A 15,750-nucleotide genomic window follows, 5' to 3' on the forward strand; every position below is an offset into this window, starting at 1 on the left:
CACATACTTCGTCATAACCAATATTTCATTATATCCGGTATCGTTATATCGAGGTTTCAGTGAACAAAAAGTTCGACACTCACGCAGCAGACTGTGCAAACGAACTTGTCTTCATTGGAGAGGTCTTCCTTGACACACACCACATGGTACACTCGGTGACACGTGCTACACAGAAGCACTTCGCCACCTCTGTGGCACTCAAAGCAGTACCAGTCGTGGCCATCCCTCTCCTATGAAGAGGTCAAAGAATGCAATACCTTGTTATCACAGTGCAAGAGGGGCAGCACACACTAAGTTTGCTTTCTGAAAACTTTCATGGCCTTATGAAGCCAATTTCAATTGTTGTGTGCACGATTAGATTTCAGGGCTACAGCCAAGAAAAACGATAACTAAACGTTTATTTAGCCATTATATATGCAACGTCGTTTGGGGTAAACTATGTAAACTAGTAGCTTCTACATATCAACACATTATTCATTGACAGTGAAATCGAAATGGTGCCTCCTAGCCTTTTAAGAGTCATCATAAGATGGCACAATGACATACTAGGGGTAAAATGCAGAGTGAAGTAGAGTGATTCAGTTGTTTCGATTACATAGCTAACAATAAAAGTAAACTTTTAATGCATGTGAATATCATATTTGGTAGTCATGAGGTACTCTCGTGACTCGAGTGTTCACCCAACTGCTTCCTTTATTCCAGATTCTTATTACTAACTACATCCTATGCAACGTGAACGCCTTCATTGCCAATAATACAGATAAGTACTTTAAGCACTAATATGTACACTTTTACTAGGCTAATTTGATTTGATCATGAAGAAAATTTCACTATTCATCTTGTTTTCAGTCAGATGTCATAGAATGTTCTTGCAGTCAATATAGACCAATGAAAATGTTATATTTCAAGCTGTCTGCAAATATTTATGTGAACCTCAGAAAGGAAACCTCACACTTTTTTTTTGCCTGAAATATTGTTTAACCAGGTAAGCATTGTTACGAAGTTGCTGCTAGGCACAATACATGCCAACTTGTGATGACACTGTCCTAAATGTGTCGCAAATTCTATAGTGAAAGAGCGATGTGTGATCAAGCTGCACATGGAACAACGTTGGTGTGCACTCTTCAATGTATGTAGGATGAGACATGCCACAGTGTAAAGCACAGTGTAGTATATCCAACTACCTGGGCTTCTTAAATGTGAATGTATGTTCAAGTGCACGGACATTTTTGCATTTTACCCTCATTAAAAGACAGCTGCCGTAGCAGAAAACTGAACCCAGGGCCTCGTGTTCAGTATGGAACACCCTAGCTCTAGGCTACCATGATGACAATACTAAGCAGCTTCTTTAGCCAAACAAGGATGTTTGCAATGATGCGGTATACTTTTATGGAGAAGCTGCAAAGTGTGTATGCATGCAAAAAATGTGATAAGTAAACACACCGCAGGTTCATTAGGGAGCTGGAAGGCCTCCTGCTCAACGCCCACTTTAGAACCTTTGGAGCCAACCTTCTTCTTGGAGACCACCAGGCCATCTCTTACGGCGAAACCAAGCTGGCGTTCTGTGTCAGCTTCACTCAGCTGGTGCTTGCGGCGCATGTAATTTGCCACACGGTCCAAGTTGCTCACCTGGGCCCCAGCATTGGAAAAAGTGTAAGCACTGCTGCATACATTGTTCAGTGTCATTAGAATGCAACAACAGCCACTGGTACTTCAAGGGACCCTGAGGTGAAACACAAAACCCGTTCATAGCTAAAATTTATTCTTTGAATACTACAGTGAATGGCACGATCATAAATTGAATAGTGGCATAAAAGAATGTTCTGTATGAATTTGAACACTTACAACCTTATCATATGCACCAATACCTTTAAATGAAGGTGCTTGGTCATTCAAACAGGGGTTGCAGATGTCCTAGTTTACATCAAAACAAATGGACCTGGGTTTACCATGTAATGCGTATAACAAAAAACTAGTAAGAGCAACAAAATGGTTATCAAAGCATGGCAAACACAGTCAAGGAAAGGCAGAGAATTGAACAGAGTGATGAAATAAAGACGTTCATAGGAATAAAATAGAATCTGCTCGAATAAAGTAGGGTAAAACGGAAATCACTGGGAGGGAGCCTTCATCCTTCAGAAAACTGAAACAGGCCGAGAATGATGACGGTCATTTTCTCATCATTGGAGTAGTGAAATGAAACCCACGAGTTGGTATAAATCATCACCCTCATCTTGAAAAAATCTCCCTTCATGCAAGGCGCTCCCTCATCTTCCACAAAGCAAAGTATTGGAGGCCTCTGCTAATGCCGTAGGGAGGGTCACTTACCTGCTTCTGCTGCCGTATAGAGTCTATGGCGTCCCACAGGTGCTGCACCGTCTGCGGGCATGACAGCCGGCGCTTGCAGCTGGCCATGTTTGGGCCCAATTCTGCAATCAAGAGGACAAGAGACAAGCACGTTTGCACAATGCAAAACACTGGCACACACTATGTGGTAAGGCGAATAACAAGCCAAAAGTGTTGGACCGGAAGGCCACATGTAATGTAGTTCTGATATGTAAATTCTCATGATGAAACCCTGAAAAGTCCGTTTTACAATTGTGAACCTCAATTGTCCCAATGAATTTCATAACACCACTGCATCTTATACAGGTGTTTTGGCCTGCAGGGTGCAAGCGGGTATGGTCACACGGTGTGACGACTTCATGTAAGCACACTGAAAGTCTTTTGCAGTGTCGTGTACAAGTAATTTATCCATACAATGCGCAGGCAGGCAGACCAGCAGTATAGATTGACTACTAAAATAATATCCTGGACACACTCTTTTCAAATCCCATAATTACCAGGTAAACAAATTTATCGGAACAGTCACAGTACAGCAGAGCTGGTGCTTTATGTGCAAATGCCCCACTTTACTTGGTCATTAAGGCAAAACTGAACAGTTAACGAGAGATGAAATGTGGGCTAGTTGTTAAGCCATCTTCAGCAGAATGAGTAACAAATATGGCCTTTTATTATTCTGTCATTTACTACCACTACGGGAAATCTGCTCAAGATGAACAGTTGTGCACATTCCAATATTGCAGGAGTTCTGGCACATTAAAACTAAAATTTCTCTTTGTTATGTCTACAGTATGAATTTCAGACAAGATAGCCTACTGGTAATTGAAAAACTTAAAGATATGAAGCTTTCATGACCCTTTCACAATTTAAGCGAGCGACCAGTGTAAGAGAGCACTATTAATCGCCGAGCTTGGTGTATTAACAGAGAGATCAGTTAACTGGGTGCTAAGATGCGCTCCGCCTCCCCCCCAGTATTAAAAGAAAAGCAATGGGCAGAGGAGGGAGGGGGGCACAAGCCCTGGTGGCATACTTTATTTCCAATTAGCAGCTGCATTTTGTTCCAGACATGTAGGTAAATGGTTTAAGTTAACCACACATAATGTAACTCAAATTGTCACCCCAAGGATGAGGTATTTACACTGTGCGCCTCTCTTGGTGAATGTGTAGGCGTGCAGACCCTATCCCACGGCGACGTCACCCGGGTGCTGCCAGCGTGAAAACAGGAAGCCTACCCCGCGGGACTCAAGCGAGCACGGTTCATCGAAACGCGTCATGGCAAACACAAAAAAAAAAAGTCCATCGGCAAGTTACGAAAATATGGTACGCAAATACGGTAAAACAGTTCGATAGCGCTTCTTTCCAGGGACAGTGGGTCCCCGGTAGCGCTTTTTTCCAGGGACAGTGGGTCCCCCGGGCGACAGGTTCCTCGTGAACAATGCGAAGGCTGACAGGCGTGACAACCCCACAGCAATTTCGGAAAGAGCTTTGGTGTTATCGGGATGCCTTCACTGGTATAAGGCCAACGACCAGAAAGGGCGAGCTGTACGGTAAGACCATTACCATACAGTATTTGCGTACCGTAGTTCCATAACTCGAAGGGCCCTATTGTCAGGACACAAACGGGTGACTAACAGTCGTTTTTTTTTTTTTTTTTAGGCACTGCGCCGTGCTCCCGACCGGGCTGCAGAAATCAGGTGCCTTTCTCCTCTTCTAACCACTACCACCACCACAGTCGCTTTCTCGCGGTTTCGCATTCTTGTTTCGCTAACCTCAGAGCAGCGCGTGAACGAAAACTACGAACGTATCGTCACCTTGAGAGCGTCGACAGGCACCCGGATGTGGCGACGGCATCATTTGCCCCATGGTTAACCCAAGTCGGACCGAAGATAAACGTGGAGCTACGCTGACGAATACCTCGGGGAAAATGTTGGCGCCCACGGGTGTTCGGCGCTTTGGCGCCAACTGCGATGGATCGGCTTCGGCTCCGCTCGGCTATCACAGATAACTGTCCCGATGACGTCAACGGCATCAAGCTGAAGATCTCGCTGGATGGAAACGCTCGACGTGATACGCGTAGTAGTAGCAGTAATGCCACTGCGATGTATAGTGATCGACAGAGGGAAAATGACACGGGTGCAACGACCACAGCGTGGTCACCGAGTCGTAGCTTCAAAAGAGTTGACTGTTGGGCGAGTTGGTGCTTTGAAATAGGAACTATCGTGAGTGCGCAACTATATGTTAGGCATGTTCTTCGTCGGCTGGTGCAGCGGCTAGAGTGTGGTCCGGCGCATGACATCACCTGAAGTGCGCGTCTATTGGTGGAGGCAGGCTCGTGTACATCCGCCTTTAAGGGGAAAACGCCGCTGCCTTCTCAAGTTGTACCCGACTATAGGTGGGAGCACAAAAAGAAACAGACGAGAACAGGCGCACACTACCAACGTAGCTTGTTTCCGCTCTCGTTGTCACTCGGCTCAGGTTCTCATGCGAAGAGTGCAAACGGCACACGTGCCCGATCACGTGTCAAGATACCCCCCCCCCCCCACACACACACACACATTCACGGCACTGGCACTCGCCTTCCCCTTAAACACTATGGAAGATGGAATGTGGAAACTCCGATAATATACAACTAGCCAGATCTAGAAGCAAACCTTCAACTGGACCCGGTGCGATTGGTGTGACTCGCGCATTTGTTAGATAACTGCAGAATGCTGACCAATCACGCACGAGCGAAAGGTAAGTTTTCGGCGCTCACAAAATTGCGCCACAAGAAATCGGTTGCATACACGGGTAAGTTTCTGTCACGTTTCTTACTGCACCGCCGAGCACAGAACGGCATGGCAACAGGCGCGACAGTGGCATATTTTATGCACTGTTCTATACGACAAACACTGCACAAACGCATCCGAGCTGAAGAGAATGTCCTATGATGATATGTGGCGTTTAACGTCCCAAAACGACCGTGTCATTATGAGAGACGCCGCCGTGAAGGGCTCCGGAAATTTCGACCACCCGGAGTTCTTTAACGTGCACCCAAATCAAGCCTGAAGAGAATGTGCGCGGGTATAACGGCAAACCGGCTGCATAATGCATCATATAATACAGGGAATAAAGCACACTGACCCAAGTCCGCAGAAATAGCATAGCGTCTCGCATACTGATTGATGACACCGAGATTTCGAGCTTTCAAAATCGGAAACGGCAAAAAACGAACAAAAGAACGGAACAGTATCACTGAGATACGGTCGCTGTTCACATACAATAAATAAAAGTCACAACTTTGCCGCAAAGGCAAACGCGATAGCAACAAATTGGAAGGTTACGCGCAGAAGGGCAAGCAGATCGAAACGTGCCCCGCGTTTGTCACGCACAAATGACGCACGAAACGTTGTCGTTCTCACAGGTACAGACGAACGCGAATAAGCGTCTCAGTTGTTACTTCGCTGTGTCTGAAAAGCGCGCCCTTTCCGCAAACGTAGACTGTGCAATGATTGCGGTGACCTTTGTGCGCCCGGTAACTACAACAGAATCATTCCGATGAAAGTCCAAGGCCAGCCAAGACGTGCGATTGTCCCCACCAGGAGATAAGCGCGCGTTAGCGTCCACCCTGCTCCCCCTCCGCGGGGCAAAGTACGCGTGGGAGATGAGAATCTTGCTGGTAATGCTGAAAACACGACAGTTCCCCTCCCCCCCCCCCCCGAGGTGCCCATCACCAGCGGCAGATATAAATAGCTTGCCGTTTGAACGTTAAAAAAGATGCTCCTTCATGGCTCAGTAGCTAACGCCTCACACTTCAAAAGTCCCGCGTTCGGTTCACGCCGGAGTCTTATTCTGATTTTTTTTTTCTTGCGTGTTCATTATATATATATATATATACGGTGAGTTATGTCGACGCCGGCGGCAAAATCCACTCGAGAGTGTCCGCATAGTTCCTATCGCAATATTTTTTTTTCAGTTGGCGCAAAGGAAAGCAACGAATGCGATATCAACTAACTGGAATAATATATGAAGTAACGCAAGTATACCTAACTCTTTTTGGGTCCGATCTCACGTAACTACAAAACGCTGCCCTAAGCGAAAACAGCCGCTCCAGGAAACGAAGCGGTTTTCCTGCTCGGTCGCCTCAATCCGAAATAAGCGGTGAAAGCACGATAATCACAAGGATAGAAGCAGAAACAGCACGGCATATAAGACGTCAGACTCCGGAGTTCTTCAAACACGTCGCGCCACCTGTCAGCGCAGTTTTGGGTAGTGCAAAGCCAGACTCCCTAGTACAGTTCGCTGCGCAACCAGATGCAACTATAACGCGAGTGAAACAAAGATTGAGCTAAATACATTCGGTGTGTTTGCGCATTTAACATTCAGAAAAAAGGGCGAATTTCTCTCCGCTAGTCGGATACGTCACCGAACTGCCATGACGTGTTTGCTGGTTCAATTGCCAGAACGAAGGCGACAACAAGAGTAAACGCAACAGCTCCGCGCTCTACGAAGAAAGACCTCGGTCGATGCTACTGTTGCGTTGTGAATCGCCACGGCCCTAAACAACTTCAGTTATACAATTTCCGTAGCTTCCGCGAAACAGAATGGTGAGAGCGGTGGGTATACGGGCCGTTCCGAACGTGTTAAGTAAGCGAATCACTCGCGTTCTCTATAGCCGGTCGCATGAGAAACTGCGATAATATAGGTCTCCTCCAATTATCGTTTTGAGTAGTCTTGACAGAGAAGCGCGGTAATTTTGATATTGAAACTCAACACAGCATCGCACCCGTAGACTTTGAAGATTTAAGTTCCTGCTTTAACCAGCAAGTGCGAACACGTACGTTATACAAGTAAATTGAAAAATATTCGTCGTGACCCCAATGAGGGTTTTTTTTTTTTTTCCGTTGGTCTCCACTACCTCAAAGGCCTCGGTTTCGCTTTTCGTTGTACACCGAGGACATGCATGCGTTGCCATTCGCAGTACGTGCAAACGGAAGACAACCTTCAACAGAACATTCTATAGGGTGCGTATTGAAACAGTTAAACGCACAGGAAGCGAAAGACGGGTGCAGAATGCAACGGCAAAGGCGAAAATCGCCGAGGCCATTCGTGCCGGATAATGCGAGCTTCGTATACAACCGATCGTGAGATGCATTGCTTGTGTATGCGCTCCATCGCTTTGGCAACATGTGTATGCGTAAATTTACGCATTTAGGCGTTACAGGACGCATGTTTATGTGCTTGCACTTTAATTGCGAGTTGCAGCTCGGCGGAATAAATGAAGAAAAAAAAACGTCCTTTGCATTTTTCTTGCAGTTCGCTTTTGTGAGCTTCCTACTTTCCTGAAGCGAGGTTGGATTGATAAAAGAAGCTTGCCAGATCCTTGATTTTCAAGGAACCATGCCTCAACACCAACGAAAGACAAGGGTCTATGCACGCACACTTGCATACGGCTCTGTTTGCACTTCTGGTTATTACCAGCGCGGCGATAAGGGCTCTGGTGGCGGCGTTTTGTCTGTCGCGACTCCAACTCGGCACTCGCCGCCTAGCGGCCGCGCCTGCAAGCGGCGCTAACAGGGTGCACCTTGAAAGGAGATATGTTACTACGTTGCGCGCGTTGAGAAGCGGCCGCTTGGTTACTTCATTTTCGCCATGCCGTGCGCGCGAGCCCTAAAAAGAACAGAGAGATGTACAAAGACCATTGCTGTGCGCCACAATGCGTGACATTGCGGCGGAAAGATGGCAACGTCTCGTTCTATCACTTCCCGAAGGATGCAGACGACGCGCGACGGAGAACGGCGCAAATCAGAAACTTACGCAATGGAAAAAAAAAATAAAGGAGGGGGGGGGGGGTGACGGACGCTGCGATAGTCTGTTATAATCGGTTCGCTCGCGACTTTATTCTCCAATGTGAGTACACCATTATTTAGCGTGCTTGCATTCTTATCAGCATTCGAACTTCTCTAACCACGGATTATGGTTTCGTTTATAGACAAATTCCACCGGACTTACGTCACGAAAATGCGGTGGCGCTGTCTTGGTAGGCAAAAGACGCTCTGCCTACCACAGTTTCTGCTGAGTTTTCAATGGTGCATGTGGTGTTCTCAGTCAGGCAACGAGGAAAAAAAAAACGGTATGCCGACGAACTGCGTCGTGGTTGGATGTGAGTGGCGTCTCACAACTTTGTTTTGTTTGTTGGCGCACATCGCAGCCCTCAAGGCTTATGGCTTTCACAACGCTTGTGGCGTCTCACAACGTCGTTTCGTTGGCGCACATCGCAGCCCTTAGCGCTTATGGCGGAACTTAGAAGTGCGGCAGCTTGGGCTAGTTGGTATGGCATGACGATAGTTATAGCGCGAGAACAAAACGACGACGTGTGTCATCGTTTTGTTCTCGCGCTATAACTATCGTTATGGCGGAAGTTACATGCGGACGTCACTATAATTTTACCCCTAATGTCGACATCGGCGTATGCGTGTGTTTACAAACATGGAATGGGTCTATATAAGCAAGCGCGCTTGGTAATTTGTTGCGTTACGTGTGAGGGTTATTTCTTGCCCACTCTTGTTTTCTGCGCAAGTCATAGTGCTACCCATTCTTAAATTAAGCTGCTGTAATCATCCAACCCCCACCCAAATATTTTTGATTTCGCATGTCTGTATACACACACACACGCGAAAGTAGCGCGTGCGTATATGTTTGTGCGTATTTGCACAATGCCTGTGCATTCGTAGCCTGCGTAGTCCGTGCATTTATCTGCTTTGAACATAAACTACTGCTTACAGGAACAAGCGAGTGCTCGGAAGCACACCTATTACAAATGAAACTACGGTTTGTCTTATCTGAAGATACACTGGCCCAGGCATAGATAGCACCATTCTGTAATCAAGTGAACAGCATGCGTATGTTCAGCTTTTGACGGGACAAGGGAACTCAGTGGGATACATGCGATCCGAAGCACGAGTCGCACCGTAGTTGCCTCCAAAACTGTTAAAGCCGTTCCACGCGCTTCCCGCACAGCCGCAACGCACGTGCCGGGACCCCTACCGCACGTAGCGGGGGACAAATAAGCCAATTGGTGACGCTGCGGAGGGTGAAAGAGCGTCGCAATTAGCTCATTTGTCCACCGCTCGCGTGCGGCAGGGGTCCCGGCACGTGCGTTGCGGCTGTGCGGGAAGCGCGTGGAAAGGCCCTTAAGGCCTTGCCTGCAGCAGCGTATAGCAACGCAGCGCAACTGTGCTAGCAGCTTTCGGAGAGGCCCGCTACCCATGTGCCTTCTGCAACGTCGGGCTCGCTAGACGGGTTCTTCAACTTGAAGTAACTTTGAAGCGGTTCGCCGAGGAGCCTCGATGTTTTCGCGCACATCGCAACTATTCCCACTGTTTCGCCAGTGAAATAATCCTTAATGCTGGTGAGAATGAAGCGGTCCGCGGCCAGCAGCATTTCGCCTTCGAAAAAAAAAAACAGCGCGATCTGAAAACACAATCAAGAAACTCCAGTACAGCGCCAAGCGAAAGTGCCGCGTTGACCCCGTGAAGCACAACCACCTTTGTTTTTTCGACCAGTGTTGCCAGCCAGCACACGAAGCGTTTTCTCTCTGCTGAGCCGGGCCCGTCTGCAGACTCGGCAGGCTTTCGCTCGCGCATAAAATTAAAAAAAAAACGAGCAGGGCGATGTTACCAATTTGGAGGTTATACTGAACATGACGGCGACGGGAAAAATGCACGTCGAGTGTCTATATGATTGCTATCCATTACAGCTGCACTAAAGGCAACTATTAAGTCGACTTTGCTGAAATAGCGGTACAATAACCTCGTAGTGTTACTTTTGTGCCAAGAAATGGCCTATTTTGAAATAAAATCGCGTTTTTAATTGTCCAGATCGGGTTAGCGCACTTCAAATTCAAATTACCCGCGTCAAGAAGCGGACCGACCGGACCGACTCGCGTCACTGTTGCCGTAAACAACGTTGCCCGGCTTTACAGCGCTAGTAGCAGCAGACCGAAAGCAGCGGGAGCCACAGCAGCAACAACGGCCATTGATCAATTTCCCGGTATTGACTCCGAAATTGCAGACGTTTTTTTTTTTGGCTCAACTGCGCCCCGCCAGATGGCACCACCTGTCCAGTGCAACAACGCGAAAATTGAGTTTTTTTGACCACTCACGCCATTCCCCATAGTAACGTCCGGCGGTTCTTTTTCTATGAGTGAAACAGAAACCAACAAGCAGCATTTCATTGCGTTTCTTGATGCACGGAAGATTCACTGTTTAGTACAGCTAGATCGATTACTAGTAACTAATTGTAGGCAGCCCGTCTGATGTGATGGGGATCATTATGAGAATGTCCCACTGCGGCGCATGTGTTCTTGTGCACTTGCTTTAATTTCCCGGTAAGTAGGGTCCCGATTTTGATAATATTGTCGTTCTAGATATTGTCATACACTGAGCTTTCACTTTGACGTAAATAGTCATTTGACTTTAGTGTCCCTTTAAATGAAGAAAGCTCAGAGCGCACCATACTTTCGTTTTCTTGCTTCTAGGTTTCACAGTGGGCAAGTGGACAAAAAAAAAACTGCCCATTGCGTGACATCACATGGTCTTCTCGTAGTATCGCAGTGGCACGAGCTATCACTAAAGGCCCGACCCCACAGCGCGTCGGCGCGAGGCTTTTTGACGCGGCGCCACGCCCTCTCCCTACACTCATCCCGCACCAGCCAAGGGACTCTCAAAAACGGAGGAGCGCATCCTGCGGCGCCTACAGACAAATACGCTGCTCTGTCCAGCCATACTCAAATATTACGACCCAAAAACAACTGGGCAGTGCCGGTACTGTGGGGAAGTGGCCAACACTTACCATATGGTCTGGGCCTGCCAAATGAACCCAAAATTAACCCCCTTTCCCAACCCCACCAAAGAGGACTGGGAGACGACCCTACTCAATAGCTCCACACTAGAGGAACAGCGATCTCTAGTCCAGCGGGCTCAGGTGGCGGCCTCAACTAATGACGTCCCGGACTAGGGATGGCAACCAGCCCGGTGGGATAAGGGCTATCTGGCACAGCCAGCATCAACAAAGGTTTTTCCTCCTCCTCCTCCTCTCCCTAAGAGAGAGGGGGCACGTAGCTGCGCGTAAAGCCCCTTTCGCTGCGCGAAGCCGCGCTCTCTCTCTCTCTCTCTCTCTCTCCATATGGGAGAGAGTTCGACGCCACGTCAAAAAAACACGCGCTCTAACTGGTACGTGCGGTCAGGCCTCACGGGATTCAACAAATGAAGGAAGGAAGAATTGCTAGATCACCGACGAATGGCGCTAAAGCTTTCCACGGCATGCTACTTGTCTAAATCACGCGTGGAGTGAGAAAACTGACGGCGGTTGCTTCGTTCACGCAGCCAGAAATTCGAATGACAGAAATTAAAAAAAAAGAGGATTAGAGGGAAAAAAAAATGCGCTACATGCAAACGGCGTCGCATTGCATTACTTGTGATGCTCTAGGATACGCGATGCGTTACCGACACATGCATGCAAACACGGCTTGTGTGGTGCGGTCGCGGGGAACCCGGCTGCAGGACGGATTGAACAGACACTTAATGAGAAAAATCGATTGTTTTCACATTAGCAAATCACTCTTCTGCAGTTCCCGAATCACCACGCTCGACGCGACAGGACGCTTGACAAGCGAAAAAACACACAAAAAAGAAAATGCAGGTGGCACCGCCACCTTGACACTATTATTCCACACCGAACGGAGTGATGCCATAGGTTTTAACAGCATATAATGTGTCTTATGTTGTTCCCTAATCTGTAAAAATCATATACACAGCCTGCTTGGAGTGTCACAGACTTATAACTTACAAGTTTTGTGGGAGTTTTGCGAGCAAATGTCCCCAATTGCACATAGTACACTACGAAATCCGCGACACCAAACGCAGATATTTTGGCGCGAAATTTAAAAAAATGAAACTAATTTTCTTCTTTTTAAATAAACCTACGATGGTGAAAATGCCAACATTAGAATTCTCGGAGCGCTAATCATCAATTTAAATCAATTCGTTGTTTTACTTCAGCGTATCTTTAAGGTGGTCCGGTCACGAGGTACTCCACAACCAACAGAAGAGATGCATCACCAATGACAGTCGTAACAGCGCCGTTACCGAGTTCTTTAGTGAAGTAAGAAATGGTCCGTCGGCTGCAACTAAATACTTTCTTCGTAACTTTTTTATACTTTTTCTTCGCCGGGGAAGCGTTCCGACTGTACAGAGGGCGTCCGTTGCAATGGTTCAGAACATCAAGTACGTTACAGCAACCTGGAGAAACGTCTCGCATTTCAGTGTTCTCAGTTCATTTCTAGTTAATAATTAACCATTACGATTACTACACTTACACCAGCTATGCCAACAATAGGCGTCGGAGCATTCTCGCAAATGAAGACAAAGCCTAATCCAAATTAAATCCAACACAGCAACAAGCTTCGCCAAGAGGTTGGCCCCGATTTCATAATATCTGGATAACATGGAGCGACTAGTTTTAATTACCCACACTTCTACAAAAAAAAATAATAAAGAGCCACGAGGAAGCGTCCCGCAGAGTAGTATACACACAGTACGACAAGGGGGTAGATAAGAGGGAGAGTGAGTTAGCACTGACCCGACGCGAAAGCGTATGGAAGAAGGGCGCGCGACCACCGCGCCGCTACGCACGCAAGGCCAACTCCGTCACGCCCCCCCGCGCCGCTGGCAGCGAGCGGAGGGGGCTGGCGAAGCGACGAGCTTATAAAAAAGCCGGGCAAACGCCACGGGCTATGCCACGGTAGCTGCCACGCTTTTCGCTGCTCGCCGCCAGGGCCCTCCAGCGGGCTAGGGCGGCGCCCTCACAGCGTCGTCGTCATCGGGTCTGTCGTCGGCAGCAGAAGCAACAGACGTACGAAGCGCGACCGCCTCCGCGCCGAAGCAACGCCGAGGGGACCGCGCGCTTTCGGCCCGCCGCTGTTACCGGGGGAAGGGGGGGGGGGATGCAGAGGGCGGGAATGCCGCCAGCGCGGAAACGCGCCGCTCCGTCGACCGCGAGGCAACGCGAAACGGTTGGAGGACAGCTGTGGCTCAATTTACCGAAACCACGATATGATTATTTAAGGGACACTAGAGTGAAACAACACTCTTAAGGACTTTCAGGATTCGTATTCTTCATCATCACCATAGGTAATAAGTACAAGAGAATCAGTTTCTCAGAAAATCAGTGGGCCTGCCAAATGAACCCAAAATTAACCTCCTTTCCCAACCCCAACAAAGAGGACTGGGAGACGACCCTAGTCAATAGCTCCACACTAGAGGAACAGCGAACTCTATATAGTGCAGCGGACTCGGGTGGCGGCCTCGACTAATGACGTCCCGGACTAGGGATGTCAACCATCCCGGTGGCGATAAGGGCTATCTGGCACAGCCAGCATCAATAAAGGTTTTTTTCCTCCACCTACACCGATGCGTTACCCATACAACACTGCGTCTCCCTTTTTTTCGTGACGGAGGGACGCCGGACGCGCAGAAACGCGCATGCGTCAAAGCAACCCAGCGCGGCGCGCGCCCGTGAGTATATGGCAGGACCGGCGCCTGGCTTGGCAACGCCGGCGTGACGCGACGAAATGAACGCTGGCGCACACCGCGTCACGTCAAAATGTATTGGCGCCTTGACTGTGGCTTGTAGTCATGTTCTCACATGACACGCATCTCATGATTATCATGTTTGCACCAGCCACATACCTTCGTCATCCTCTGGCGTCGCGTAATACCAAATTTGGCATATGTGGAACTAGCGAAACGGCCGCGAGCGCATTATCAGCATGGCATGTAGTCATGTTGTTACATAACACGCATGTCGTGATTATCATGTTTGGATGTGTCATTTACCTATGTCGTTTTTTCGCATCGAGTAATACCGAGTTTAGTACATGTGAAGCAAGCGAAACGGCCACGAGCGCATCATGAGTGTAGCATGTAGTCATGTTGTTCCATAAGACGCATCTCATCTTTATCATGTTTGCACCAGTATCATGCCTTCGTTATCCGTTCACCTCCCGCAATACCACATTTGGCTTGAGTGAAGCTAGCGAAACGGCCACCAGCGCATCATGAGCGTGGCATGTAGTCATGTTACATGACACGCATCTCATGATTATCATGTTTGCACCAGTCACATACCATCGTAATCCATTCACGTACTGTAATACCAAATTTGGTATATGTGATGATAGCGAAACGGCCGTGAGCGGATCGTGAGCGTGGCATGTAGTCATGTTGGTGCACGACACGCATGTCATGATTTTCATGCTAGGGTCTGTCGCTTGTATTCGCCATGCAATCATGCCATACCATACCAGTTTCGCAACATGTCATGTGAACGAAACCACCGCAAGAGCTGCAGTACCATGAAATGTAAATCATGACATTCATGACATACATGTCATCATTTTTATGACTAGTCAAATATGTTCTTCATACAGTCATGTTATGCCATACAAAGTTTGGTATCGATACCATTATCGAAACGGCCACGAGAGCTAAAAGTCGCAGGCTGCTAGATTAGATAGATAGATAGATAGATAGATAGATAGATAGATAGATAGATAGATAGATAGATAGATAGATAGATAGATAGATAGATAGATAGATAGATAGATAGATAGATAGATAGATACGTTCAAAGTCGCCGAAGTTCGCTAAGAAATCCTTCGCATTTAAAAAGAAAGGACGTGACGAGACGAAAGTATGATAGTGCGCCGCCAAAGTCATTTGCACATACCACTAATAACGAAGATGACTCAGCGGAAAAGCCGATAGGCTGAAGCGCCACTAATTTACGCCAAGCACTGCTGGCTGGACAGCAACGAAGCGTGAGAAACAGCAACAAAGGAAACAATTACTGCTGATATGACTGTACTAACTTATCTCCGTTGACTGCGTGTGACTTTGCCAAACACGGGAAATGAATAGACGCAGTGATTGAAGAGACTGGCGTCCTACTTCATACGCCAATTCACCGAAGTACAAACAGAAAACTCATGTTTCAACATTTGACAGATCCATCTGAGCTGCCAATGAGACGTCAAGAAAAAAAAAGAAAGAAAACACACGCTTACGCCACGAATCGCGGGCTTTTGTGCATCACGTTGTGGCCAGCGCAATCGACGCGCTAAACAGCACAGGCCACGGATTAAACGAGCACTTTATCAGTGGCGCCATCTCACCGCGACAGTATAATCACGCGTCAGATTTCAACTCACTCACCGAAGAGCCCCCTCAAGGAAAACACGCCCGACAGGACCATGGTGATGCCGTGGTGTAGTACGGCTCCGTGTAGTACGCTAGGCCTTGCCACGGTCTTGCACGCGTCACGTTACATTCCAACAGCACGGTCCAGCAACCGCCCGGGGAAAAGCGG

At 47.9% G+C, this 15,750-nt stretch overlaps 1 protein-coding gene across 3 annotated transcripts in view; it reads right to left on the bottom strand.

The window, feature by feature from the left end:
- The window catches only part of LOC119159627 (zinc finger MYND domain-containing protein 11), a 91,794-nt gene that overhangs the window by 31,900 nt on the left and 44,144 nt on the right, over window positions 1-15,750 (bottom strand). For 2 of the 3 annotated variants that reach the window (XM_037412441.2, XM_037412440.2), the window contains exons 1-4: window positions 4,155-4,313; window positions 2,329-2,429; window positions 1,444-1,629; window positions 84-230 (exon numbers count right to left, since the gene is read on the bottom strand). In XM_037412441.2, coding sequence (XP_037268338.2) covers window positions 84-230; window positions 1,444-1,629; window positions 2,329-2,429; window positions 4,155-4,206 — 486 coding nt within the window. In that variant the 5' untranslated portion in view covers window positions 4,207-4,313. Of the gene's footprint in view, window positions 1-83; window positions 231-1,443; window positions 1,630-2,328; window positions 2,430-4,154; window positions 4,314-15,750 lie in introns of those variants that run through there. The other variant, XM_037412442.2, reaches the window with a different exon arrangement.

Source organism: Rhipicephalus microplus, chromosome 1, assembly GCF_043290135.1.
Source record: "Rhipicephalus microplus isolate Deutch F79 chromosome 1, USDA_Rmic, whole genome shotgun sequence".
NCBI lineage: Eukaryota > Metazoa > Arthropoda > Arachnida > Ixodida > Ixodidae > Rhipicephalus > Rhipicephalus microplus.